The 26,273-nt window shown below is 36.1% G+C and overlaps 7 protein-coding genes across 7 annotated transcripts; 4 read left to right on the forward strand and 3 right to left on the reverse strand.

Annotated features, from left to right (window-relative positions):
- Positions 1 to 2,323: 2,323 nt before the first annotated feature.
- On the forward strand, positions 2,324 to 3,770 carry EV154DRAFT_481623 (uncharacterized protein; the record flags this gene model as incomplete). The annotated part of the gene is made up of 4 exons (XM_051598410.1): positions 2,324 to 2,378; positions 2,411 to 2,473; positions 2,539 to 3,161; positions 3,732 to 3,770. The coding sequence occupies 4 exons, from the start codon at positions 2,324 to 2,326 to the stop codon at positions 3,768 to 3,770; spliced, it is 780 nt and encodes a 259-aa protein (XP_051457388.1).
- A 5,948-nt stretch (positions 3,771 to 9,718) lies between these two features.
- On the reverse strand, positions 9,719 to 13,137 carry EV154DRAFT_551845 (uncharacterized protein; the record flags this gene model as incomplete). The annotated part of the gene is made up of 7 exons (XM_051605011.1): positions 9,719 to 10,304; positions 10,502 to 10,625; positions 11,807 to 11,824; positions 11,908 to 12,018; positions 12,071 to 12,155; positions 12,216 to 12,417; positions 12,500 to 13,137. 7 exons carry the CDS (start codon positions 13,135 to 13,137, stop codon positions 10,184 to 10,186), a joined length of 1,299 nt encoding a protein of 432 aa, XP_051457389.1. The 3' UTR covers positions 9,719 to 10,183.
- A 154-nt stretch (positions 13,138 to 13,291) lies between these two features.
- Positions 13,292 to 14,882, reverse strand: EV154DRAFT_551846 (uncharacterized protein). Its single transcript, XM_051605012.1, has 5 exons — positions 14,608 to 14,882; positions 14,416 to 14,571; positions 14,091 to 14,379; positions 13,871 to 14,042; positions 13,292 to 13,816 (listed from the first exon to the last, which is right to left on the reverse strand). Exons 1-5 carry the CDS (start codon positions 14,744 to 14,746, stop codon positions 13,676 to 13,678), a joined length of 897 nt encoding a protein of 298 aa, XP_051457390.1. The 5' UTR covers positions 14,747 to 14,882; the 3' UTR covers positions 13,292 to 13,675.
- A 3,343-nt stretch (positions 14,883 to 18,225) lies between these two features.
- Positions 18,226 to 19,220, forward strand: EV154DRAFT_232560 (uncharacterized protein). Its single transcript, XM_051594507.1, has 3 exons — positions 18,226 to 18,355; positions 18,411 to 18,556; positions 18,611 to 19,220. The coding sequence occupies exons 1-3, from the start codon at positions 18,244 to 18,246 to the stop codon at positions 19,142 to 19,144; spliced, it is 792 nt and encodes a 263-aa protein (XP_051457391.1). The 5' UTR covers positions 18,226 to 18,243; the 3' UTR covers positions 19,145 to 19,220.
- A 1-nt stretch (position 19,221) lies between these two features.
- Positions 19,222 to 21,608, forward strand: EV154DRAFT_232571 (HSF-type DNA-binding-domain-containing protein). Its single transcript, XM_051594508.1, has 5 exons — positions 19,222 to 19,373; positions 19,432 to 19,642; positions 19,705 to 20,071; positions 20,131 to 20,723; positions 20,782 to 21,608. Exons 1-5 carry the CDS (start codon positions 19,288 to 19,290, stop codon positions 21,547 to 21,549), a joined length of 2,025 nt encoding a protein of 674 aa, XP_051457392.1. The 5' UTR covers positions 19,222 to 19,287; the 3' UTR covers positions 21,550 to 21,608.
- Positions 21,609 to 21,647: 39 nt separating this feature from the next.
- Positions 21,648 to 22,855, reverse strand: EV154DRAFT_421154 (Peroxin 13, N-terminal region-domain-containing protein; the record flags this gene model as incomplete). The annotated part of the gene is made up of 3 exons (XM_051596000.1): positions 21,648 to 22,069; positions 22,121 to 22,645; positions 22,720 to 22,855. The coding sequence occupies 3 exons, from the start codon at positions 22,853 to 22,855 to the stop codon at positions 21,648 to 21,650; spliced, it is 1,083 nt and encodes a 360-aa protein (XP_051457393.1).
- Positions 22,856 to 23,026: 171 nt separating this feature from the next.
- EV154DRAFT_443651 (DNA polymerase family A-domain-containing protein) lies at positions 23,027 to 26,242 on the forward strand. The gene is made up of 3 exons (XM_051597029.1): positions 23,027 to 23,140; positions 23,193 to 25,768; positions 25,832 to 26,242. Exons 1-3 carry the CDS (start codon positions 23,071 to 23,073, stop codon positions 26,219 to 26,221), a joined length of 3,036 nt encoding a protein of 1,011 aa, XP_051457394.1. The 5' UTR covers positions 23,027 to 23,070; the 3' UTR covers positions 26,222 to 26,242.
- Positions 26,243 to 26,273: the final 31 nt, after the last annotated feature.

Genomic DNA, 26,273 nt, shown 5'->3' on the forward strand with positions numbered 1-26,273 from the left:
AAATATGCAATATGAGTAACCAGCTTTCAGACTCAATATTCATCATTGATCTGTCAGCTCTTTAAATCCTTTGTCATGATCCACATAAGCTATGACTAACTTTTGTCATTGCTTATTCTTTTATTTAATTTCTTGTTTTCCTTTCTCTATAAATATAGCTGATAAATTTCACTTCTCCCAGTTTTCTTTATCAGATATATTTCATAATCATCTTCTCTTTTCTTTTTTCCCTTTTATTCTTAAATAAATAACCTGCTTCAAGAAGCTATTCATTCTCTGTCCTGTCCTGCCTGTCTCGTTCCTCCCTCGTTCCTGACACCAGCACTGTAGTGAATGAAGTTACCAAAGAGCTTTTGGACTTACTTCGAAGATGTTGATTATTGTAGTGGAGATACGTCATATCGACGAAAATTAGAAGGAGAAAAAAAGTGAGATTAAATGGGAATAAAAATCTTTAATATCGAGTTTATGATGGTCGGTATCTCGAGTAACTATAGCAACCTAAGTATTCGAACGAAAGAAAAACATGTCTTCTAACATATATACATCCTGCGATTTTTGCATCTTATCAAAAAGATTGAAAAAAAAATAACAAAGGTGGGAAGTTTGTAGACAAAAGTTTTGTTGGTCTGTTTAAAGTAATGGGTATATGGTCCGTCACTGATATTAAAGAAATTCATGAATGGAAATTGGGTGACTGTACCATTAAAAGGCCACATATCCATGGATAAGATCAAAGATGGGAATCAGGTAAAAGAGGTAGTTTTGACAAGTGCAAGCCTCAAAAGGCAATAAGGGATTTTAGTTCTGCCCCGACGGATTTACACATTTTTTTTATACACATTCTGACTTTTAATCAAAAACACGAAATTTTTCATGAAAAAATAGTGGAGGAGTCGAGTTTTTTTTTTCGTTTTCTTCACTTTTTCACACATATTGAGTTTTAAAAACACGAAATATCATGCTTTAATTTTTTGTATTCATAGTAAAACAATTTCAAAGTTCTTCTCATAACGATTCGTTGTTGTTTTTGCTTCTAACAAAGCAGGAGTATGCTCTTGTCAAAGCACAATACCTTCCTCATCTTTGCGGTCACTTTCGCCTTTAACAGAAGAAGCAACGTCCTTCGTAACTCAACTATGTTATTGCCCTGTAATATGTCATGTTCAATTCACCTTTTCTTTTGTCATAACTACAACGTAATTCATGTTACTATATAACTCATTATGAAGTTACGAAATCAGGAACAACTTCATTGGATCAGATTTTCAAAAATGAATGTCGTTCTTAAAAGTGTATTCAGGGGCAAAATGACAGATGCATTTCATTGGTTCTGGATTATTTTACCGAATGTGTGAAAAAAAATGTGTAAATCCGTCGGGGCAGAACTGAGGTGTTTAAATAGAAAGAAAATCGGAAATACGCTCATTTTGGCGCCTAATAACATAATACCTTTTCGCAATTATTGACATAGTTTTTAAAAAAAATAAAGCTCTGTGTATACATACTACCTTTATTTAAGCATCCCTTACAACAGTCGGGCAATAAATTAGTTGGTATGTATCTGGTTTGTTTGTATTCTTCGTTTTACAAGCCCAAACTCTTTTAATCTAACAAAAAGCTGCATTGATAAATATACGCGTTATCATTCTCTAAGGATCTCATGGGTAGCTTATTATATTACTATAAATTTTATTTTGTTAAGTTTAAGAGCTTCTTTAGCAGGAGCTTTTGAAATATAGTTTTCGATTAAATAAGAGTTTTTCGCTTCCAGATAATATCTTGAAATGAACAAAAAAAAAAGTTAATGTTTAACTAAGAAGAGACCACCATTTTCCCTCTTACTTTACTTTAATAAGGAAATGAACAATAGTTTTATCATGATGGTGGCGCCAAATTGAGTACGAGATTCACTCATTATTTTTCAGGGCGCACAAAACACTGTTTGGTTTACAACTTTTACGGATTTTAAGCTACGCGCGACTACTAGGGAAGCATATTAATTGTCTGGACGCGGTTGCATTTATTTTATGATCCTATTCCAGCCAGTATCAGGGATCTATCATTAATTGTAAAGGTTTAATCAGGTTTTGACGAATATTTCCTCTCACTCCATCCTACAGTCATCATGGAAACATTCATATCTGAATTCAAGCCCACAAGTGGGACAAAAACACGGTGACCAGCTCTCTCTGCTTTTTTTATGGTACAAAACTGAGGATACCATTATTTGGTTTCCAGTCACCATAGAAGTTTTTCTAGTATATCACCGCTACAAACCGGCCGGAGGTTGTTTCGCCTTTCTCAAATTTTTTAAAATACAATGGAAAAAACTACTATCTATTTGGCCGATATCTTGAAGGATATCAAGAAAACTTGTCATTAAAAATTTCCTAACTATATATTGTAGATCCCAAAGACAATCTTCAAATTGTGAAGAATGCCCTCAGAATGGCTAAACTTTGGGACGATGGTTGAGTCGGTGCGTATTAATTTAGAAGCCATTCTCTTCACATACATTAACAATCGTTTATCTAGATGAGAGACCTGGAAGGGTGGTTCCTGCCAAGAGGGCTCGCAGGGACGAACCCAGTTCTGAGGAGGACTCGGAAGAGGAACCTCTTCAGAACTGGGATGAGGAGGAGTCCCACTCGGAGTTGGAGGAGGAGGAACCTCTTCGGAACGCAGATGAGGAAGAGTCCGTCTCAGAGTTGGAGAGGGAAATAATCAAGGAGGAGGAAAAGGAGAAGAGGGGGAAAGAGTTGAAGGAGCAGAAGAAGAAAGAAAGGTTGGAGGACTTACGGAAGACGATAAATCTTCTTTCAAATGAGTCTCATCTTGTTAGAATGCCTGCTCCCACCTTCCAGCTTGAAAGGAACTCTAAGCAAGAACACATGGTCAGCTTCTTGGAGAAGTTGGATGTATACAAGCAGAATGGCTTGTTGATGGGCAATTGGGGTAACGTAATCCAATACGCCTGCTACCACCAATTGTTCCTCCTGTTTGAAATGGCCAAGATGCTCTACTGTCACTCGAAGTTGAATGAGGCAATGATAGATAAAATAAAAAATGAAAATAAAAATAAAATAGAACTAACTTTTACAATAGTGGGTCGTTTCGATAAAGAAAAGATTGCCAACTGGAAGAATGTTGGGAAAAATGTCAACACCTTGGCCCCTCACAAGCACACAAAAAAAAAGTTTAATGGTCCAAATATAGGACTTTTTTTTCGGTGTCCATTTTTTTTTTTGGTGAAAAGTTACCTCAGATTCCAAAAAGATGTATTTTCTCAGAAATTCGTCACGATGCTTTTTAAATGGCTTGTTATGGATGATTAAAATTGATGTTTTCTCCAATTGCTAAAATGTCCGGACCGGATTTCATTTTTTATTTTTTTATTTTTTCTTTTGCCCCCTTTCCATAGTTTATTTTATTTTTTAAGTTACAGTGCATCTGTTTTACAACGAACAATTTTCGTTAAAACGGACATTTTTAGAACTTAAAAGTCGGATTTTTAGGGCGCTCACAGGCAACAAAATTATTTTTTTAAAGATCCCGATTAAGGACTTTATTATTTTTTTTTTTCATTTTTTTTTTGTGAAAGGTTACTTCAGCCTTCCAAAAGAAAGCTTTTTCCAAAATCCATGACGTTGCTTTTTAATGACCCTTTTAGAACGATTAAAATATAAAGTTCACTCAAAATGCTAACCTATCGGTTATTATTTTTCAAGGACTCTATTAGAGACTTTAGGGGACTAGATTTTCACTAATTTTTACACTTTTTTTTTTTGGTAATAAATATTGATGTCATCGTAGATTTGCACTTTCCTAATAAAGCGTAACATATAATCCAATAACGTCAGATATTTATGAATCTGCGACTTAAATATAATGATAACATGAACTCATGGCATTACTCTTTTTTTCTTCTCAAATAATCTTTAAAACAATACATAAAAATGTCTGAATATATCATTAACATGTGGAGAAATAATTTAACCAGTGCCTACAACCGGCTACGTGAAGTGGAGGAGCAGACTCTAGAAGAATTCGAAGACGAATATGAGGACGAATATGAGGACGATTTCGAGGACGGTTTCGAGGAAGATATGCCATCCACGATGTACAATGATGGTCAACGTCTAGATATCCAGTCCCTCACTGACGAGATGAGTATCCATCTATTTAGATTTACGTATCAGCAAATACAATCTGTAGTGATCAGCATGCATCTTACTGAGAGGATTACCTGTCGTGCAAATACATCCCAACAATTTTATTGGGATACCATCGAGGCATTTGCTATCATGCTTCATAGACTTGCCTATCCGTCTCGACTGATTGATCTTGAACTCCTTTTTGGTATAAGCTACTCGACTATTTGTACGATATTCAATGAAATGATTGTATTATTGTATTCGAAGTACAACGAAGGTATACGTCTTACAAGAAATCATTTGCGACCTTACAACTTGAGACGATTCAGCGAAGCTATCATCCAGAAAGGTTCGCCTTATACTGAGGTCGTTGGATTTATAGATGGAACTTTGAATGCTGTGTGTAGACCTGGTGAAAATCAAGGTAGTGTATACAACGGTCATGTGAGAGGGCACGGGTTGAAATACCAAGCAGTTGTAACTCCTGACGGTATCACTGTTAGCTTGTGTGGACCATTTGCTGGGGCGATTCATGACATGAACATGTTGGATAGCTCAGATATCATTAGCGAATTGGATGAAATCTTGGACTGTGAAGATATTGGCGATAAATTCTACGCTCTGTATGGTGATCCCGCATATCGGCCATCATCTTGCCTTATTAGACCTTTTTTGACTGGTTTGGCTCTAACAGATAATCAACGTACAACAAACGAAATGATGTCCTCAGTCAGGGAATGTGTGGAGTGGGAGTTTGGGCATGTCGCAACTCTGTTTGCTTTCGTCAGATATAGACCAGGACAAAAGGTGTTTCTAAGTCGCGTTGGAATGTTCTATGTTGTTTCAACCCTTTTGAAAAATATACATACCTGTATTAATAATGGAAATCAAACCTAGCTTTTACTTTGGACTATCACCTCCTACGTTACAACAATATATCGACAGTATAACTAATATTTAATAAATTTATTTTGAGTCGTTTTGTTTAAATTGATACATTTTTTGAGGTATTTGTTGAGGTGGTTTTGGGGGGTAAGGATAGACAACCTGCGGAGGGTATTGCTGAGCGTTGGCTTGAGACGATATTGCTTTATTTACAGATGTCAACAAGTTATCTTCAAAGATCTTTTGATTTATCTTGATGTCATCTGCAAATTTCTTTTGGCTTGCCTCTACAGCCGCAATTGTCTCCTCTTTGCCTTTGTTGATCAATCTTTTAACATCGCTCAAAAAAGCACGCTGGTATTGTATCTGCTTTTCCGATTCAGCCAAAGCAAAAGCATACTCATTCTTTCGTGCTTCCTCTACTGCACGCTTTCTATCAAAATGTTTTTGTTGTGTGGGACGTTCCATCTTGTTGTTATCGTCTTCGATCACATACATCTCCTCTCTTGCCTCTGGCTGCTGAGATATCTGTGGGTGCTTTTCTTTAATCTCACGTTGAGTTGCCTTTATTTTTTTGTTCACTCCTTTTAACGATTGAGAGCATAACTCTGCCTGGGCTTCTCTTTTTTTTATGCGGGCAGAGCTGGCCTGAGCATCTTCTTCATCCTTGTTCGTCTCGACTTCAGTCATCTTAAGTTTAATCGATGGAAATCATTAAAACCTTGTAGTATATCAAATTTTTAAATTAGTTACCTCATCATCCATTGAGCTCAGTCGATTCTCGAGAGTCGTTTCAGAATCATTTGTACCACTGGCAAGTCGATCCGCATTTTTCTTTTCTATTATTTCTTTTCTTGCTTTCTTCAAATAGTTTCTTAATGAAGTCAAACCAAGAGACCTCAAATGAGGGTCTACTTTGTTGACTTCTTGGAGAACTAAATCCCATGCTACTGTCACATTGTTTTTTTTCTTGTCAAAAGGACGATGAGATATGCTGGCCTCAACGGCTGCCAATTTTCTACTTTCTGACCATTGACCACGTTTCTCAGTAGACTTCGACCCAGTCAATTTACCGTCTTGAATAAAATTGATGTTGCTGTCATTGTTGCTATCATTATTGCTGTTTATATTGTTGTCTTTGTTACTGTTGCTACTGCTGTAGCCGAAATTGTTAGGTTCTGTGCTTTGTTGGGACATGTTTTATGTTTATTAAATGATAAAAGTAAGAAAAGACAACTAAAATCATGAAATCATAGACTCATAATAATGCAAAAATCGGTGCTAAAATAATGTAATATTAACAGTTACAATTGGCTTATTTCAAAGACAGATTAGTGAAAGCGTTTTCACTAATAGTGTAAAAATTGATGAAAACTTACACTATCTTGTGCAACATCGGATTTCAAAATCGTGAAATTTACTTATTAGTACAGTGAAAATTAATCCCCTAAAGTCTCTTATATCTTTAAAAAGCGCTAGTTGATGTGCATATGTACAAGTATGTTACTTGGTAAAAACATATGTAGCGTATAGTAGTTATCATTGCTCTCAAATACTTTTTCTGCCTAATTTTCATTTTTTATTGCAATTATTATTACTAAATTATACTTTTCTGTCGTGCAATCAGATTAAAAATGAGTGGAAAAGTTTATTGGAATGATTGCTATGTGAAAGAATGTTTTTTTGAAAAAAAAATTGTTTTTACAAGTATATAAAATTGTTTTTTAAATACGTCGGAGTTTAAATTAAAATCGTAGCTCAATGTGCAGCACGCATGCTTGTCATATAGGAGGCACTGGGATCGATACCGACCAAGGGCAAATATTTTTTCAATTTAGTCAAAATATTACTTGTTGCCCTGTACCTTTGGAGCATTGGGAGGTCATCCAAATTTCACTTTTTTGGAGTAGGTCCTTTTTAAAAAAACAGTTTTGAAATTTTTAAAAGTGTTTTGTAGGGAAACGTAGGCAAAACACGAAAAAGTGAAAGTCGGACCTACTCCATTTTTTGGTTTTTGGCAATTCCTTCATGTATTTTGGTGTTTAATTTTTTTCTTTATGTCTGGGTTTTTTTATAATCACAATTCCTTTTTTAATCAGACTTTTTTTTTATCGCACCTTCCTTTTTAAGTACATTTTTTCTTTTATCACACTTTTTTTTATCACTTTCCTTTTTGATTAAACTTTTTTTTTTCATCATACTTTCCTTCCTATTTTTAAACACTTTTCTCATCATACTTTCCTACTTTTTTTTTAACTTTTTTTTTTCTGTTTTTACAACGTAAAGAAAATTAAACAATCGCTTTCGATCTTAACAATAGTGTTTCCACAGCAAGACATACGAAAAACGTTGTGTGCAATCAATGAAGCTTTTCAATTATAATTCTTGTTATTTGTAAACGAAGCTTTACTATTGAATGAAGATTGTTAGAAATGCCTCGTTTTGGAATTAAAAAAAAAGTAACTGTGTCTGTCAACTTTTCTAATTAACAAAGCTTATTTAAAGAAAAACCAACCACAATTAGAATAATGTTATAACGATTTAAGAGGCTGATCATTAGCAAACGATTTAAGAAAGTTTACAGTATATTGTGCTGCAGTAAAGTGAGATGAAGTATTGAAAACAAGTTATTACTCATTATTTTAACGCAAGAAAATATTTGTTGTCTACTGTGTCAAGATCCGAAAGAATAGTTATACGTTTACTTTGAGAATTAAATAAGGCGATGGTTTGCATTGATAATAACAGAAGAAAAAAGAGGTATGCCTACATGATTTGTATTGCAAAAAAAATATGTTTATCTCTTTCGCAGTAACTAAATAAAAAAGAAAAAGAAAAAAGAAAGCGGGATGGGGAGATAAAAAATGTGGTACTCACTGGTAAAAGGGGTAGCCGTTGAAGAACATCTTTAGATATATTGCTCACTACCGTTGCTTGATTTTTTTTACAACCGGAACCCATTGAATGTTACGTTTGTTAGTTTTAAAAGAGAAAAATTATGACAAAAACACAAAAGACATAAATTCATTGTTGGTCGAAGTAAAGAAAGAAAGATTTACAAAAAAAAATACAGATATCGTATGAGAAATGACGATAAAAGATAAAAAAAAATGTGCATGAATCACATGCTCATTGATAAAATGGGATGTTACCGAAATATACCACTATTCTTCTTCACTTGATTTTGTCAGAATCACAAACACTCATAAGTTCCGGTTGCTACATTTATATAAGACCTTTACGAAACTGGTCCAGAAATGACAGCATACAAGACGAGTTTGATTCCACAATGTAGGTAAGACCAGAATGTCACCAGCAAAGGGGCCTTAATTGCCTGCAAATACAAATTGTAAGCCATATTATTTCGTCGATAGTCCCCCCTCCCTCGCATTTTTTATTTGGTGAATATAGGCGATCTATAACGCAAAAAATTGAAACTCATTATATAATAGTCTTTTACAGTGAGTAAGGCATTCTTGTGGTCAGTTAGTCACAACAGCTGGAGTTATACGACTAGAAATAAAGAGGATAAATTTTGTGTTTATAAAGAACATTCTCAATTTCATTTTTAAACCTAGTCAAGTTATTACAGACTCGATAAAGACTAGAGAAAGGACTATAAACGGTTGAGCAAGGTCGAGATGGTGAGATCATAACTGAATTCCAAGCTTTGTATCGTTGTGTCAACTTAGTTTTTTGCTAATCGCAAAGCATTCCAGCAGTAAGATTACTTCTAGATCTTAAGGAAGAAGAAAGTGAGACATGCATACGACGTGTTTATTATTTTATTTTCAAGTGGCAAGTGTGACTTAATATTAAGAGCACGCCATCAGTCGGGATCAAACCTTCTGGATTTTTATCACACAAAACCACCTTGTCCCTTGCTGGGATCAGAATGAATGTGCTTCTCAAGAAGCTTATATTGGATGAAGTAGCCATTGTTTTTTCATTGATATTATCAATTCCATCAGAGCTATGTAATTTCATTCGAGTAAATATATATATATATATATATATATATATATATCAGGTACATATGACGCAGATATAAAAAAAAAGAAAGGGAACTGCAGCTGTAAAGGTAAATAAAAAAGGGATTTAAAAATCCCATATTTCTGTTTCTAATGCACTATTTAGGTGACTCGGTGGGGACATGACCAAAATAACATAAAATGCAATAGCACAATGTACTTGACCACTTAAAATTATCCAATAAATTATTAAATGCTGTGTTTTGTAAGTAGATGGTACAACAGAAAAAACAGTCTTTAGAAAACAGGCTTAAAAATAAGAAGTCGCATATGTTTGTAATCTGATTAAAAGATAATGTCACATGGATTGGGGAAACTAAACATTTAAAATGATGATTCGGAAAAATAACTTAATTTTAATTGTAAACTGTTTGTGAAATAATGAAAGACTCCAAGAAAAAAAAAAAGAAACATCTTATAGAAACCCATTGTGTTCCAATTATTTATATTTGCTTTAACCCCACCATCGATTTTTTTTAAATATCTATAGCATAATTATCAGACTGTATACAACAAACGAGAACACATCTTGCAAAAGCAGGGATTCCAAATCGTTGATACTTTATAGTTTTAATTTCATCATCCGAATCCTTGTCATTTCAATCTCTTTTTTTTTTCATGTCATTCATAGGCCGTGATAAGAATGATTGCCAGCATTGCTGTTTTCGTGTTATTCTGCTAGTCCCCACAAAAGTACTATAATCTCGATTCATTTCATAAAGATTATGATACCTGTACCCCTAGACTCGAGGATCCGCCAAGTCGAACTATAACTGCTACCCTGGTATCCTTTCCGTATATCCAATTTCAACACTGCCCTAACCCCTAGGAGTACATATATACCAAATCTCGCTATCTGTTGTAATTATAATTGCTACTATCGATAGCACACTGCTTGCACATATGATTATTTCTGGCTCAGAATAGTTGGGCTTGTAATACGGTCATTCCGAGTGAAAGATTGATTAAGTAATAACAGTGAATCCCCTCGTCGTCAGATGGTAAATCCAAATAGTCAGTCGAAGCGTTTTTAAAATTGATCCTCAATTATGTCGTAATTATCTATATGCCTCTTAAGTATTATTCTGATAGGTGTATATCCTGTCCTTTTTAGACTTGATCTTCATCGTATTGATCTTTAACAAACTCTAAAAGCACCTTTAGTAAGACGTTCGATTCCATATCCTCGATTCCAGTTGTCTCCGCCACATTATTTTGATCACAATCATGTCTACATATTCAGATTTGATAACCTCTTGCGCACAACTCTTTTAAACGTCTATCCTTCAATCTCTCTTTTTTGCTGGTCATTTTAATATCCTCGTCTGCAGATTTGTTTAAATTTTGTTTGCCCAATGCAAGCCTTCATGGGAAAACTAATGGGTATCTTATTGCTCGTGTGTAGAATGTATTTGTGTTTTAATCCACCTAATCGTAGACTGAGGGAATGGCATACCGGTGTGGAAGAATGAGAATAGCTTTTTGGTAAAACGACCTGAACTTGATCCAGCAAAAACATCCATCCTTATCGCCAACTTGTTGTGTTTAGATACTATTATTCGTAGTTCGCAGGTAGACCATAAAAAAGTTGTAATGTCTCGTTACATGGCAGTGATTCATGTTGGTCGTGAATTTCTTAAAATGCATAAGAAAATCGTAAGCATTGATTCTGTCATGGGTAAAAAGAATACTATTATTACAGTTTAAGACATGACTTTTGCAATACAAAGAATAAGTCTGTGATGGCAAAGCAAATCCATAAGTTGGTTCTTTGGGATGGAAAGGAAGGAAAGCTAATTATATTGAGAACCATTTTCCTATCTTTTGCGAAATAATCAATCCGTGCACCACAGTTTCTGATTAAAAACCAGCTATTTATGAACAGGTTGAGGAAGTCTTTGAAAAGCAGTCCAGCCTTAATGAAAAATTGAATAACAAAGTATTGCTGCTAAAAATATCGCAGTTAACATCTGACAAAGCGATACGGCCTGTTACTTTTTTTGCTGAGGTAAAGCCTTTCAATAATGTAGTAGTCAAGTTAAAGATTACGTTTGATGCGGGATTTCCCGTTTATTTACAAGGTGAACTCTAGACTAGAAATACAGTTTTTATTGCAATGCTGACAATATCCTTGTTAAGCTGTTAAAAGCGATAAGTTGTATAGAAGATATTTTAGCAGATGTCGAGCAGCCAACAGGGAGAAGGTAAATTCAATTTATATGATGAAAAGGGGACGCTACAAATAAATGGCTAAGGAACAGTTTACGACAACGTAGCATAATTACCGGAAGAGCTGGCCGGACTAGGGTTGTTTACGTTTATAAAGATACGGAGCAGCTGGAAAATCATGTAGAATTTAATATAGTCATCTTAAACATAACCATCCTTTGGGAGAGGTCATAAAAAAGCTCGATGCAAAGGATGAAGGGTTGGCTAATACATTAATGTAGAGAAGTAAATCCTTAAGTAGAATGTGAAAGGTATGGTTTAACAATGACATAAGGAGAGCCTCTGAAAAACCAGTAGTTGGTAATAAGTTGTAATCATAAATAAAAAAATCTTTTTTCGTGTTTTATAATGCTCCTTTTATTACACCCTATAAAGCATCATATCCCTGGTATTGACATGCTAGATGAATCTTAAAACCAATGTCATTGACAGGTTTTGTTTCGTACAGTTTTCACACTTTAAATTCAGACAGTGTTAGTTTTTTTTCAGACGAATAAAACTTACTTTCGGACATTGACTTACCTTTTTCAAACGAAATAGAATGGAAATTCAGACATAAATGAAATCAGTTTTCAGACAAGTTTAGAAGAGATAATTTGTTTTACCTGCAGTTATCTTTAAGCTGTCTTCGATGACGGTGCAGCAACCACATTGGAGGTGGCGCTTGTCTTTGAAAGACACTTGGTGAACCATTACCATTCCAAATGGAGCTAGCACTAGTAAACATATTCTTCGATGCTAAGACGTCTCTGTTCCAAAGGATATTACAATTGTTGCAGTTTAATATCTGATGGATTTTGTGATCACCACACTTCAGATTCTCCAAGTTCTTCACGAGACAGCCATTGCACGTCTACAAAAAAAAGAGCTTTGTTATTAATACTTTTGCAAAATGAGCATATATTTACTTCACCTTGGAAGTGTTGTACTCGTCGATATCAAGCAGTAACAATTCACCCAAATTCTCACGCCGCTTTAGCTGTCTGTACAACTTATCGATTACTCCATGTCTTGGTCCTTTAAATCGGACATGCGACTTGTTTTTTAACCCATCTCCGAATATAATCATTGGCATTTTGCTTTTATCTCCTTCTTTAAATTTTTCCTTAAATGCCCTTTAAAAGAATAAAATGATTAATGCTTCTAGAAAGAAATAAAAAGCAGTTTTACCTCGCCGCTTGTCTTCATTTTTTTGACTGCTTGGTGTTGGAAAGATCTCGCTTATATCTGCTGTTTAATTTTCGTCTTTTACGTTTCTTCCGTCTAGTGTTTTTTCTCCTGTTTTTGTTGTATTTTGTGGAACCGTTAATCAAAACACTGATAGCATGATCCGTAGCCTTTTGTTTCCCGAAATAGTTGGACCACCGTATTCTAGCAGTTTGGAAGTCATAAAAAGTGACTAAGGCTTTAAAGTGTTGGAGCATATATGTTATGTGCCTTTTATAGTTTTCAGCCCCAGTTGTTTTTGGGGAAGGGATTCTGGTTTCAATATATTCGATGTTGTTACTTTTCTTTCTTTCTAGTTCTTGTCTTTGACGATTGATGATTCCGTTCATATTGTAATACTCAGAGCTAGAGATGCGTCTTACATCATTCTCGACATGGTATGATGTAAAAACATCCTTCCTATTAGGATCGACTGTACATAGCCTGAAATATTGTTTGATCTCTTCGCTATTGAAGTTGTTCAAGGTCAGAGTGACATTTTCCAAAGTTGAAACAGGTTTTTGTTTTTTACAAAAAGAGACTCTACATGTATAACCATCGGTATAAAAGCTGTTCAAAAACATTCGACTCTTCTCATGCAGTGATTGTAATTCAGCCAGACTGTTCATGTTAAAGGAAGTTGCGTACTGTTCAAAAAAAAAATGTTGCAAGCTTACCTGTTTATTTTCAATTTTCTGAAGTCAAAGCATTTAAAGAAAGATCTTTGTGTGACAGAAAAAGATGTCTCCTCTTATACTTGGCGAATTCTCCTTCCAAAAATCCCATGTAGGTTTTGATTATCAATTTTGATAAATCGCCATTTTATGCTTGGATTCGGAAATAAACTGAACAGCCTTGGTGGTTGGAATCGTTTCTCTTTATCATTATGCGCATTTGAGATCTTATTCTCTATTGATGATTTCTTCTTTTTAGGCCTTTTCCGTGACTGATTTGAATCCTCAGTTTGTTGCAATAAATCGGACTGTTGTGGTAAAGTCAATGGTAGTTGCATCGATGTTGTTACTTCCTGGTTCGTTTCAATCATTGATTCGTATTTAGACAATATATGTCTTGAAACTGGCATTATATCGAAAGGGGCCTTATTTAATGTCGCTTTTGTGATAGGAGCTGGTGATAAGCGATTTTTGATTTCTACAATCATAGGGTTTAGAAATTTCGAATTTCGTCTTGCGTTTCTTTATTCACAGAACTCCCAATGTTTTCCGGCAAAGTTGATGGTTGCACGTTAAACAATATTTCTAATATATGACCGTACACAATAGATTTGATATAAGGTATTCTCAAGTCCTATGTATTGTTAATAACAACCTTTTGTAGGTACAATATAAAATTTTCTTTTACCTGAAATTCAGCACGGATCATATATATGAAATAGTTACTGACAATGTTTTCAAAATTTTCTATGTAAAAGTTGTTGTAGCAAGTTGCAACATTTTCACATGCGGACGCTAGTACTTGACCATAATTGGTAAGACCTTCTTTTTTGACAAACATGCTTACACCTTCAAGGCCGCTGAGTTCCGTCCATATTTCTTCCAGATGAGGAATATGCTAAATGTACTTCTGCTTAAAGCTTTCAATTGACATATTCTCATTTATAAGCCGACATAAAGAATACCAAAAGTTTTGTTGGAAAAACTCGTTTGGCAAGTCTGCTGAGTACCTGAGAATATAGTAATTTATAAAAAACTGTGCTCTATAAATCACATTTCTCAGAAACATAGATAAACTCTTGATTTTGTTGAGGGTGTTATTAAACGCATCATCATCAGATGTGGGCAAAAATGATCGAAGTGGTATAGACACTGTGTATCTTTGATGATTAAGGCCAATTTTGTTTTCGATAGTTTCTTGTATTGTGAAATTATGATGGCTGCATTGCTTACTTCTCGCAGATGAGTGTCCGCTTTCACCACAAGATTTGCAGGATATAGCTACTGCTATTACAAGATTGGAATTGCGTGCCCGTTTTGCTGCGCTTTTGTTGTGTTTTTCTTCTGCAGCATCCTTCCGCTTTATACCTTTTAAAGACTTAAGTTTTTCTGTTTTGTTATTTATACATATTTCATAGATATCACCTTTTTTTTCTTTAGCTTGGCCTTTGAAATTATTGTGTACTGCTGTCCCCTCTTCTTCTTGCTGCTGTAGCTTTTCATATAAATGTTGCTTTTTTAGCTTTATGAAGCTTTCAGTATCTGGATAAATTGGGATACGCATATAGTTAATATACGGAAAGAAATGAGGATGTTATTACAAAACTTTTGTTGAATTGATTTATGTTGTCGATGCAGAGGACTGTTAAATTCAGCAGAGCAATGATTAATTAATGAATTTGATCATAATAATTAAAAAAAGAAAAGATGCTAAAACGTCCTGCTTAATATTCTATAAGAGTGGACTTTGTAGAAATATTTTCAGAAGCGTGTAAGCTTCTATAGCTCTGCTAATTACTGAAAACATAGCACCCTCAAAAGCTTGCTTTTAGTTTTTATCGATTTAAACAAATGCATTTAGGCTCTTTACAATGTATCTTATAAATGACTCTTCACTTTCTTATTCTGAATTATAAATTCAGCTTTTTCTTTCAGAGATAATTGATACTTATGAAATATTGAAACAGTGAAACGAAAGTCATGTAACTGTTATTCCCATAGGGGGGGGGGCAAACAACTGTAAGATCACACCAGTTTCCCGCAGAGTTGATAGACAAAAAGGCCAAAACCGATGACACTAAAACAGAAAAGCCCAAAAAAGGTACAACTGCTTGTCATTTGTAACCTTTGTTCGAAATGTCATGGATGTCCTGGACAGACACAATAAGCATGGCTTTTATATCGTCATGGATAATTGCCGAATTCACTATATCCATTGAGTGTCGTTGATGCAATCCAAAGTAGGGGATATAAGCCTTTATATATGCCCCCATATTCACCATTTTGAATCCTATTGAGGAGTGCTGGTCCAAGATCAAGAAGCACATCAAAAAAATCTGCTTTCCACTTTAGACACTCACACCCCTAGAATCAAAACAGCCTGTGAGACTATCACCACAGAAGATTGCATTGGTTGGGTACGACACTCTGAAGCTTACTGGGATAAATACCTTAATAGAGAATCAAAATTGGTTTAAACTTTTACTTGTCTGAATTTTTTTTTCCCTTTGTCTGAACAATTTTTACGTTTGTCTGAATAGTTTTTTACGTTTGTCTGAAAATATTTTTTTTTTAGTCTGAAATTTTTTTTCGCTTGTCCGAATTTAACGTGATTATACTGTAATAACAGGCGGAGTGTCGATAACACGTGTTTTTAAATGCAGATATATCAATGGCTTTTTGTTTTTAAATAGTCACCAAGACTGATCCATACCCATAGTCGTTAGACAAGTGGTAATAGTCAAAAAATAAAAATCGACAAATTAAAATCTGTAAAGCTACTAAATAATATCAATGGGATAGGAAGGTAAGAATAGGGAGTGACGAAAATGAAGTGTACTTATGTGTGTGGTTAAAAAACCGATTGAAATAAAAATGATATTGTTTATCTCCTTTATAGTCATGTTCCATTTTGCTAGCGTTTACAACAGAAGCAATTTCAAAAGTATTAATAATAATGACTATTATTTCATAGGGTTACCATTTCAAAAATTAAAATAATCCTCGTATGGGAATGAACGTTTGTGGCGTCATCGTTCATCTCAAAATGAACAACGATAATTTTTAAATAGGGTCATGGATGGTTTGATTCGTTATATAAGAAATATGTACATCATTATTGGTAATTAATTGTAGCAACCCGTCAGAATAAATTTTCACAAATAATAACATCATCAAAAGGAAAGAGCAATTAATAACTAATCCATAAGTTACTTTTCACCTCTTTACTAATCAACTACGGCTACAAACAAACAAAACACTGCAGAAGAACCCATCTGTTTGAAAGGAAAAATTCTTGGGCATACGTACTTCAGAACTTTTGAAGAAGGCCTCGATCACTAAATTCAAAGCTACAGTTAATCTCTTAAGAATTTATCTTTCATTCTTAAAAGTTTGAATATCGTTGACATGCAATAAAAAAAGGCTGTATGCTGAATGAAGGGCAAAGGGCATCACAAGAAAATAAACCAATACTGGAAACGTTTCTGGTCGATGCTTGCGTAGAAATATTATTTTCTGAACAGAAAACTTCCAATAAGCGTTCGGCGTCTGTGCCCTTGATTTGTCACCATTATGACAGATTGTGTTTCTGTTGATGACTCACAAAAATATTTATTGAAAGGACTTTGACGTTCTGCTGTACGATATCTGATATCATCAATGGATCCGCTTCTTTAAGGTTTTTTTGTTTTGTTTCCAGATTGTCCGTAAATGTATTTGACGGCTTCTATGTAAGGTCTTTCTCCTGTTCTTAGGTATATATCTAATAAATTGAAGTGAGCATTCAATTTTGAAGCGATGCTATTAGATTACAGGCATAAAAAGAGAAAATAATCATTGTAATTCGAAGCATCGATTAAGGCCATAAAGCAATGAAGATTATCATACAAAGCTGCTTTTCCCGTGTCAGTACAGAGAGCACTTTTCCAGGTAACCTACATAAGTCCTATTGATACTTCTCGTAGAAAATCAGTCGGATTTTGAAGGTCTGATATGAGGTCCTTTACTGCCAGAGACGGTAATATGCTGCAACTGTTTAAATAGTTGTACGTATTGAATCACGAACATTTACTTAATTTGTGCAAATAGCTCATTTTTTTTCTTTTGTGGTCTATTTTTATTGAATTAATTATATAGATAAACCACTTGTTGGTTTAGACCCGTTTTCTACTGATAGTCTTCTTTTTTGTTTGACAAAGAATACTTCTACGCTTTTATTAAAGACACTCAATTTTTTCTCAGGAACAACCAAAGTGCACGTAGTCGCAGCGTAAGATTTGTGATTTGGCTGCCATTTACACCTGGAAACAAGAATATACAATCAAAAACAATGTCTTATTTTGACAATTACATCATCGCTCTTTTGCGTTTGAGCTCGTTTGATCCTTATATTACGCAGAGATATTAAAGTAAAGTTCAAACGAGAAGTTGAAAGTAAGCTATAACACAAATACAGGTTTACCATATGTTGGTTGTGATGAATTTGTTGTCTATTAAAGTATCATAATCTGACGTTAGGACTATGTGGACCTTGACTGTCCCTAAGGAAAACGATCACTTAAACAATGCTATCTGATGTGAGAGTTTGACCTTTCTATACGGTTCTAATTATCTGACTCTGAGAGGATTATACGTGGTGTATTAGATTATAAGAAAATGTAATTCGAAAACATCTCTGTATTGAGACTTCTCATTCAGTTGATAAATACGGTCTGGAATCATATTGTGACAACTTCTTCAATTTCTTATATCGAACGCATTTGGTTTGTTCTATATCCGTTTTGTAAAGATTTCTCATAACAGGTAGAAATATGATCAATATAAAACCTTTAAATTATCCATATTTACGCTGCTCGCTTGCAGAGCATTCGACAGTAAATTGTAGCAAGTATATCCTAATATCATGCTTTGGATCTGTAATTGCATTTTGCACAACTGTCGCAGGAATTGACCAATCAGATTTCTGCTTCGTGATAGGAAGAAACATGTCGTCACTTTTTTTACACTTTTTTCAACTTGACGATTTTTTTTTTTTTTTTACATAATACATAAATCGATCTCATGGCGCAACAAATTGAACGTAATCAAGAAGCGACTATTTATATCGGTAATCTTGACGATAGGTGTACCGAATCGCTTGTCTGGGAACTCATGCTTCAAGCTGGACCTGTTGGTAAAAACATAGCATGAAAAATGGGAAAAAAAAAAGAGACTAATTGGAACGGTAGTTAATGTACATTTACCCAAGGATAGAGTGACACAAAGTCATCAAAGTTATGGTTTCGTTGAATTTTTGACAGAGGAAGATGCAGATTATGCCATAAAGATTATGAACCAAGTACGACTTTATGGTAAGCCTATAAGAGTTAACAAGGTTCGTGTTAAGTTTTAATGTGGAGAAGGATATAGATTGATAATGATAGAGTAGGCTACGTCAGATAAAAAGAACTTGGATGTTGGAGCCACGTTATTTATCGGAAATTTGGATCCGGAAGTGGATGAAAAGATGTTATACGATACATTCAGTGCATTTGGTTTGATTGTTCATACACCAAAGATCAGTAGAGATCCCGAGACAGGAGGAGTGAAAGGATTTGGGTTTATCAGTTTCGATAATTTTGAGTCAGCCGATGCCGCCATTGATGCGATGGAAGGACAATACTTGATGAATAAACAGATCTCTGTCTCGTATGCTTTTAAGAAGGATGGTAAAGGGGAGAAGCATGGATCTGCCGCCGAAAGATTATTGGCAGCTGAGGCAAGGAAAAATGTACAGATGCCAAATCGTTTGTTTTCTGGTGGCCCAGCTATGGCACCAGCACTTGGTGCAGGAACACATCACAGCGTACCCACTTATGCAGGTGTTAGACCTCCTCCTCCTCCTCCACCCATGGGAGGTCCTGCCGGTTACCCAAATATGGTATACCCACCTCAGCAGTATGGTGCTCCCACTTGGCAATAATAAATAAATAAATACGTGTTTGTGACTTGTGTTTGCAGTAAAAAAAAAAAAATGCCGGTTTGCTCTCGTTCTCTCTCTCTTTCTTCTTTCTTCTCTATTTATACCACTTTTTACAAAAACGCTCTTACTGGCATGACTAGAGTATGTCCAAAAACAAAACAATAATGAAACAAGCCAAAATAAACGAAACGTCAGGATCTGTACCCGAGTTCATTCAAAAACTATTTAGGTATTTATTTAAAAGGGACAGTAAAAGGGCAAGAAACTAACTGAAAAAAAACTTGTAGAATGCTGGAAAACCAAGCGTTTAAAAATACTTTTTGTTGGAATGGAGATGGTACCACCTTTATTGTTAAAGATACAAATGAGTTTTCTAAAAGCATTTTACCAAAGCATTTTAAACATTCTAACTTTGCAAGTTTTGTACGTCAATTAAACAAGTATGATTTTCACAAAGTACGCAACGGTGAAGATGGTCAAAAGCCATACGGCGATCAAGTATGTCAATAGAGTGCTCATTAGAAGCAAATAAAACAAGAAAAGCTTATAAATTGTAATAGGCCTGGGAATTTATTCACCCAAAGTTTATCAGGGACCGTAAAGATCTGTTAGAGGACATTAAGCGGAAAGCACCTGGAAATAAAACCAAGAAAGAAGAATCTCCGGTCCATATTGTACCACAACTAGCGACCGCATCAAAACAACCAAGTGTGAATTCCGTACAAGAAATCAAGGACATTGGCCTTAATTTACAGTTACAAATTGATCAATTGAAAAAGTCCAGGAGTGCCTTGGAAGAAAACATTTGTCAACTGAAAAAGAGTGATGAACACATCATGAGTGAATTAGCAAACTTTAATAAGAGTATGGCTGTCAAAGATAACCTTATTAAAGATTTTCTTAGGCTAGTTACTGAGAAAGAAAAACGTAAGAGTTTATTTCTTTTTTACGGGGCGATGTTTAAAAATATTGACACCATTTAATAGAAACTCATACAACTGCTATTGTCACAAATTCAAGTCAAGCACAACATTTATTAGATTCCTTTACTCGGATATCTCAAAACAATTCCGAACAAATGACGAAATTAAACGAACAGCTGAATCCGACTGTAGCACATCATAAGATTATTACAGAGATCAAGCAAGAAAACAATGAAACTGCTTCCGCTGCTGCTGCCGCTGCATCCATGAATGCGGGAAGTTTGATTGGATCACCCCTTAAAACTGCTGATGGCCTGACTTTTGTCACGTTGGGTAGACTTTCCTCCAACATGTCAGTACGAGATAATCAACCTGCTATCGAAATCATGGCTGCTGATCAAACCCCCAATCTAGCTACGGCCCTACAAAGACCAACCGCAAAACGTAAATCCTCTCCATCAACTTCTTCCCCATCGTCATCATCTCAGGTCAGCTGGACTGTACCTCCTCGTATCTTGCTGGTAGATGATGATTCCGTATACCGTGATTTAAGTGGAAAGTTGTTACAAATCATTGGTTGTACCATTGATTTAGCAAAAGATGGTGTGGAAGCATTAAAGAAGATGGGCATGGAAAAATATGACTTAATCCTAATGGTTCGTTGAGTTTAGTTTACTGCAGTTATGAAATCAATTTTAACCTTAATTTTTTTAGGACATTGTCATGCCCAAAATGGATGGTATCTCGGCTACACGCAGCATTCGACAATATGACGCCTTAACACCTATTATCTCGATGACATCCAACTTTACTGACAATGATATTATGCAATACATTGGTAGCGGTATGACAGATATACTGCCTAAACCATTTTCAAAGCGCACATTGTATCAGATGTTGGAAAAGTATTGTGCTCATTTAAAGACGATCCAAAGAGTGACCGGATTAGATCCATCTACGTCCTTATTGAATCCTTCGCCCTTAAACGGCCTTGATTTATTACCTATATCATCTACACCTCCTCCTTTAACACCTCAGCCACCACAACAGCATCCACAAGACCCACCACCTCCACCTTATTCCTCCATCCCCTCCAGTAATAATAGTACGCCTCCAACTAGTACACCTACCGCTTTTCCATTGGCACCTTATCCATACCCTGTCACAATGAACTCCGTTCCTAACGACATCACTGGTGGAGATTTTAATAATTCGAATAATGGTGAGATACCCAACGTGACTTTTTGGCCACAGCAACAACCACAACAACAAGACCCGTTACCTGCCATCATCCCGAATGATGGTAAGTTCACGTGGGCAGTGCCAAATACCATTGCAGAGCAATCTCAGATATTTGATCCTGTTGCTGTAGCTCTGAATGAGTCCAAGCGGCGTAGAATGAATCAAATGAATAATTTGTTACCTGTAAATATCCACTGCTTTTTTCTATGTATAGCAGACGTCTCCCTTTCCAATTTTTAAATAGATTCCCCTCTTCTCTCTTTGATCATTTGTAATACAAATAAATAAATAAAAAATGAAAAATATAAAGTAAAGGTATATGTAGTTTTCGTTTTTTTTTAATATCCAATAATCTGTACATAATTTGCAGGAAAGATGCCGATTACACCTTGCGCAGATCTTCCTTGCCACCAATCACACGGTGCGCCTGTGGCTGGGTCCACTGTAGATAACACTTGCACTGTCTCGCCCCGACGAAGGTTCAGCTCGATCCCGTTTTCAGCAACAAAGTCATGAATGACCCTGGCTGTTTGAGGAGGTGGTCCATGTTGTGGAATCATCATTCTTTGCTGTCTTAATTGGTTGGATCTCTGGATTAATTTATACATTAAATAGGGTAAACCTGTTACCAAAGCTAAAAATATAAGAATAGGACGTCTACGAGACACTTGAGCGACTTCTTGTTGTGGTTGATCTGCAGATGTTTCTGTTGTACCCTCTATTGTCTCGCCTGCTGTGATTTGGAGTGCGTCCCCTTGTTCTGGTAAAGTTTCCTCCGAAGGAGGTAGCAATTCTGGTGGTATAGCTCTACCTGTGATTCTATACAAAATTCGCTTCATCCATCGTATTAATGCAAAGATGCTGAATATTCCACCCAAATAATGTTTCAAATTTCCGAATTGTTCTGCTACGCCCACCATCGCCATAAAGCTTGAATGTGTAGCCATGTAAGTCGAGTCCAACATTTGTGCGAACCCTCCAAATGCACCCACAATAGATTGAATTACATCAAATGTTGCCCTTGTACCTGATTCCATTCTTTGTGTCAGGCTAGAATTATCTTCACCATACATGCCTCGGTTCATACCCATGCCACCGTAGCTTCCCATACCACCATAGCCTCCCATGCCTCCATAGCCTCCCATGCCACCATAGCTTCCTATGCCTCCGTAGCTTCCCATGCCGCCATAGCTTCCCATGCCTCCATATCGACTGTAGCTGGATCCATATCCTCCTGATCCATAAGCACCTGTGCCATAACTGCTGGAACCATAGCCACCAGTACCATAACCACCAACACCATAACCACTCGTACCGTAACCACTTGTTCCTAAGCCTGCGTGAATGTGAGTACAGGTTTGTGAATGTAGGGAAATCACAACTTCTTACCATTGTAGCCTGAAGTCATACCGGTATTCATGGTGGAGGGTCTTGTTGGTACAGTTGGTACAGCTGAGTCTGTCATTGAACTTTGATGAGATACGACGGGGGTTGAGGCAGTAGCAGTATTATTATTGACTTCCCAAGGTTTTGGGGGTGATGGCATTTAGAAGAAGAAAAAAAGATAAAAAAGATTAGGTAACAGTTTACAAAACGTGTGAAAGCATGTGAGTCAAACTAGATGCACTCTTATGAGTGACTGTTACGAAATGCATTTTTTTTTTTTAGGGGGATGTCAAAAAATCAGAATTCATTGTAACACCCTCTTTTCTTTTTTGAAAGAATACATATATAAGAAAAAGGGAGACTGTATTTGTGTTAATGATCATTAAAAGGACAGCATTTGAAAAAGTTAGGTATACTTTACTCAGACGCCCCTTACACTCTCTAGGTAACAAAGTATACGGAATGAAGAGGGCTGGAATCTAATAGTTATATAATAGTTAAAATAAACCCTGCTCAGGTTCAACTTTTATCACCTAAACTACAGTCGCAATTATTTCAAGCCTATCCTACTGTCGAAGAAACAAAAAGTATAGAAACAAAGACTAAGGAGGCATATGCAAAAGAACACTTAGAACTACAAGATATTTGGGGGAAAAAAGCAGAAATCAGTACGCCTATCGATATCGAATTACCTAGTTTATATGGCAAAAACATTGAGGAACATTTTATCAGAATCGGTTTAGAACAATCAAAGCCGTATTTAGACCAGTGCGAAAATTTAGCAAATATTGATTTACCACCAATTCCACAGAAATGGAAAAGAGTATCAGGCTGGACGCGGTATGCAAATGGAACAAGTGTTGCGGTAGATCATCCTTTGGAGGACACCATGGTGTTTGATGTAGAAGTTTTAATGAGCGAAGGAAAATTTCCTACACTCGCTGTTGTGGCTACACCAGAAGCGTGGTATTCATGGACATCGCCATATTTATTGGGCGAAACCACTGATAAACAACAATTGATCTCGTTCGGTAAAAATCATCAAAAACGATTGATTGTGGGGCATAATGTGGGTTATGATCGAGCACGAATTGCGGAAGAATACAGCCAAGTTGCATCCAACATTAAATATGTCGATACTATGAGTTTGCATATAGCAGTAGCTGGTCTCTGCTCTCAACAACGTCCGGCTTGGAACATGGAAGTTAAGCGTCGAAATCAGGATACGCTGGATGGCACCAGCAGTACCATAGATCATACCAAATTTTTTGATGTCAGCTCACTCAACAGTCTGAAAGATGTCGCCAAATTTTACTGTAAAGTCGAGATGGACAAATCAAAAAGAGATATGTTTGTGACAGGTGACTTGGACGAAATCCGTACCAATTTTGATGATTTGATGACATATTGTGCAAACGATGTAGCGTTAACGCATGCCATTTATAAGGTTGTCTTTCCTAGGTTCAGACACAATTGCCCTCACCCTGTTTCTTTTACAGGTATGCTTGATATCGGAAGCTCTTTTTTGCCTGTTACCGAGAAATGGGAAGCTTATCTTCAAAAGGCTGCAGGAAAGCATAAAGAATTAGACGATATGCTTGACATAAAACTTAGACATTTAGCCGAACAAGCAAGGGATATGATTGATGATTTGGAAGGACGTCAAAAGGATCCTTGGCTTAGCCAACTAGACTGGTTTGTCAACCCACGCCAAAGAAAGTTAAAGGGTCAACCCAAATGGTACAAGGATTCCTACGACACGAAGGCAGATAAATTTAAGATAACCACCCGGTCTCGTATAGCTCCACTTTTACTTCGTTTGAAATGGCAAGGTTATCCTTTACATCATCTGACAGGACATGGATGGTGCTTTAAAGTACCTCGTCATGAAGCTACTCATAACCAATTGGCCAAATCAGTTTTAGAAGAGGATGACTTAATTTATTTAAAAGTACCACATAAGGATGGTGAGACTGCCAATTGTGGTAATCCTTTGGCAAAAGGGTACATTGGCTCTTTTGAGGATGGTGTCTTGACCTCCGAATACGAAGCGGCAAAAGAAGCTTTGGAATTAAATGCGAAATCTGCCTATTGGATTAGTGCTAGAGAAAGAATTTTGAACCAGTTTGTTGTATGGGATTCCACGAAGGGTATCGATATGAATTTACCCCCAAAAGAATCAGGTAAATATGGCATCATTTTACCACAAATGGTAGCTATGGGTACCGTCACCCGTCGTGCTGTTGAAAGAACTTGGCTGACTGCTAGTAACGCTAAATTGAACCGTATCGGGTCTGAACTAAAATCCATGGTTCAAGCACCAGAGGGGTTTAAGATTGTAGGTGCTGATGTGGACTCTGAAGAGCTTTGGATTTCCAGTGTTATAGGCGATTCTCAATTTGGTTTTCATGGGGCCACAGCATTAGGCTGGATGACGTTACAAGGTACTAAATCTGAAGGGACTGATCTTCACTCCAAAACAGCTGGAATTTTGGGCATCAGTCGAGACAAAGCCAAGATTTTCAATTATGCCCGAATTTACGGTGCAGGTGTGAAATACGCAACCAGTTTACTCATGCAATATAACCAAGGAATGGAGATCGAGGCTGCCAAATTACGTGCGCTCGACCTCTATTCCAACACTAAGGGTGAAAAGGAACATTCAGTTCATAACCCCTTCAAACGCAAGTTTTGGCATGGAGGTTCTGAAAGTTACATGTTCAATGCTCTGGAAGATATTGCTCTTTCAAAAGAACCAAGAACGCCAGTATTGGGTTGTTCCATCACGGACGCTTTAAAACCAAGGTACACTGGAACTCAGTTCTTGACTTCTCGGATCAATTGGGTAGTGCAAAGCTCAGGTGTAGATTACCTTCACCTTTTGATCACATCTATGTCTCATTTAATACAAAGATATGATATTAATGCTCGGTTTATGCTTTCCGTTCATGATGAAGTTCGTTACTTGACGTCGGATAAGGATCAACATAGAACAGCCCTGGCGCTTCAAGTTGCCAATGTCTGGACAAGAGCTTTGTTTAGTTACAAGCTGGGAATGAAAGATTTACCACAGGTACAACAGAAGAAAAAAGATGAACTTGTAAAAACATTTATATTAATAGAAAAGTGTGATTAGAGCGTGGCATTTTTTTCTGCCGTGGATATTGATCATGTACTTCGTAAAGAACCCAACATGACCTGTTTAACCCCGTCTCACGAAGAAAAAATCTCCGAAGGGTCCAGTTGTACATTATTAGATACTGTTGATGCATTGAATATAGAAACCAACAGCGAAGGATGCTTATTAGGAGAGTCAAAAGAGACTGACGCAGCACACATTCAACCTGAGGCCGTCAACGAAGTATTAGAAAAGGTCAAAATGAAATTATTTGAGGAAACAAATCTACCCTTCTTGAAGGCTCAAATGTTTAAAGACTACAGACCCCATACAGAGCCATCCGTGCGTGGTAACAGAGAGACTAAAAAAGTGGTAAAATACAAAAATAACCCTCCCAATAGCTTGTAAATAAATAAATATAGTTGGTATAAAAAGGCCTTTGCTTCGTTTGTTTGATTTA

Source organism: Mucor mucedo (genome assembly GCF_025094135.1).
Source record: "Mucor mucedo strain NRRL 3635 chromosome Unknown EV154scaffold_48, whole genome shotgun sequence".
Lineage (NCBI taxonomy): Eukaryota > Fungi > Mucoromycota > Mucoromycetes > Mucorales > Mucoraceae > Mucor > Mucor mucedo.

Coding starts and splice junctions, on each gene's coding strand:
- EV154DRAFT_551846 (XM_051605012.1), bottom strand. CDS start 14,746: ATGCGTATCCCAATTTATCCAGATACTGAAAGCTTCATAAAGCTAAAA. Junction 14,043..14,090: donor ATTGAAAGCTTTAAGCAGAA/GTACATTTAGCA, acceptor GACGGAACTCAG/CGGCCTTGAAGGTGTAAGCA. Junction 13,817..13,870: donor TGATCCGTGCTGAATTTCAG/GTAAAAGAAAAT, acceptor AACAATACATAG/GACTTGAGAATACCTTATAT.
- EV154DRAFT_232560 (XM_051594507.1), top strand. CDS start 18,244: ATGGCGCAACAAATTGAACGTAATCAAGAAGCGACTATTTATATCGGT. Junction 18,356..18,410: donor GCTTCAAGCTGGACCTGTTG/GTAAAAACATAG, acceptor TTGGAACGGTAG/TTAATGTACATTTACCCAAG. Junction 18,557..18,610: donor AGCCTATAAGAGTTAACAAG/GTTCGTGTTAAG, acceptor ATGATAGAGTAG/GCTACGTCAGATAAAAAGAA.
- EV154DRAFT_232571 (XM_051594508.1), top strand. CDS start 19,288: ATGTCCAAAAACAAAACAATAATGAAACAAGCCAAAATAAACGAAACG. Junction 19,374..19,431: donor TTCATTCAAAAACTATTTAG/GTATTTATTTAA, acceptor AAAAACTTGTAG/AATGCTGGAAAACCAAGCGT. Junction 20,072..20,130: donor AGTTACTGAGAAAGAAAAAC/GTAAGAGTTTAT, acceptor ACCATTTAATAG/AAACTCATACAACTGCTATT.
- EV154DRAFT_443651 (XM_051597029.1), top strand. CDS start 23,071: ATGATCATTAAAAGGACAGCATTTGAAAAAGTTAGGTATACTTTACTC. Junction 23,141..23,192: donor ACGCCCCTTACACTCTCTAG/GTAACAAAGTAT, acceptor GTTATATAATAG/TTAAAATAAACCCTGCTCAG. Junction 25,769..25,831: donor GAATGAAAGATTTACCACAG/GTACAACAGAAG, acceptor AAGTGTGATTAG/AGCGTGGCATTTTTTTCTGC.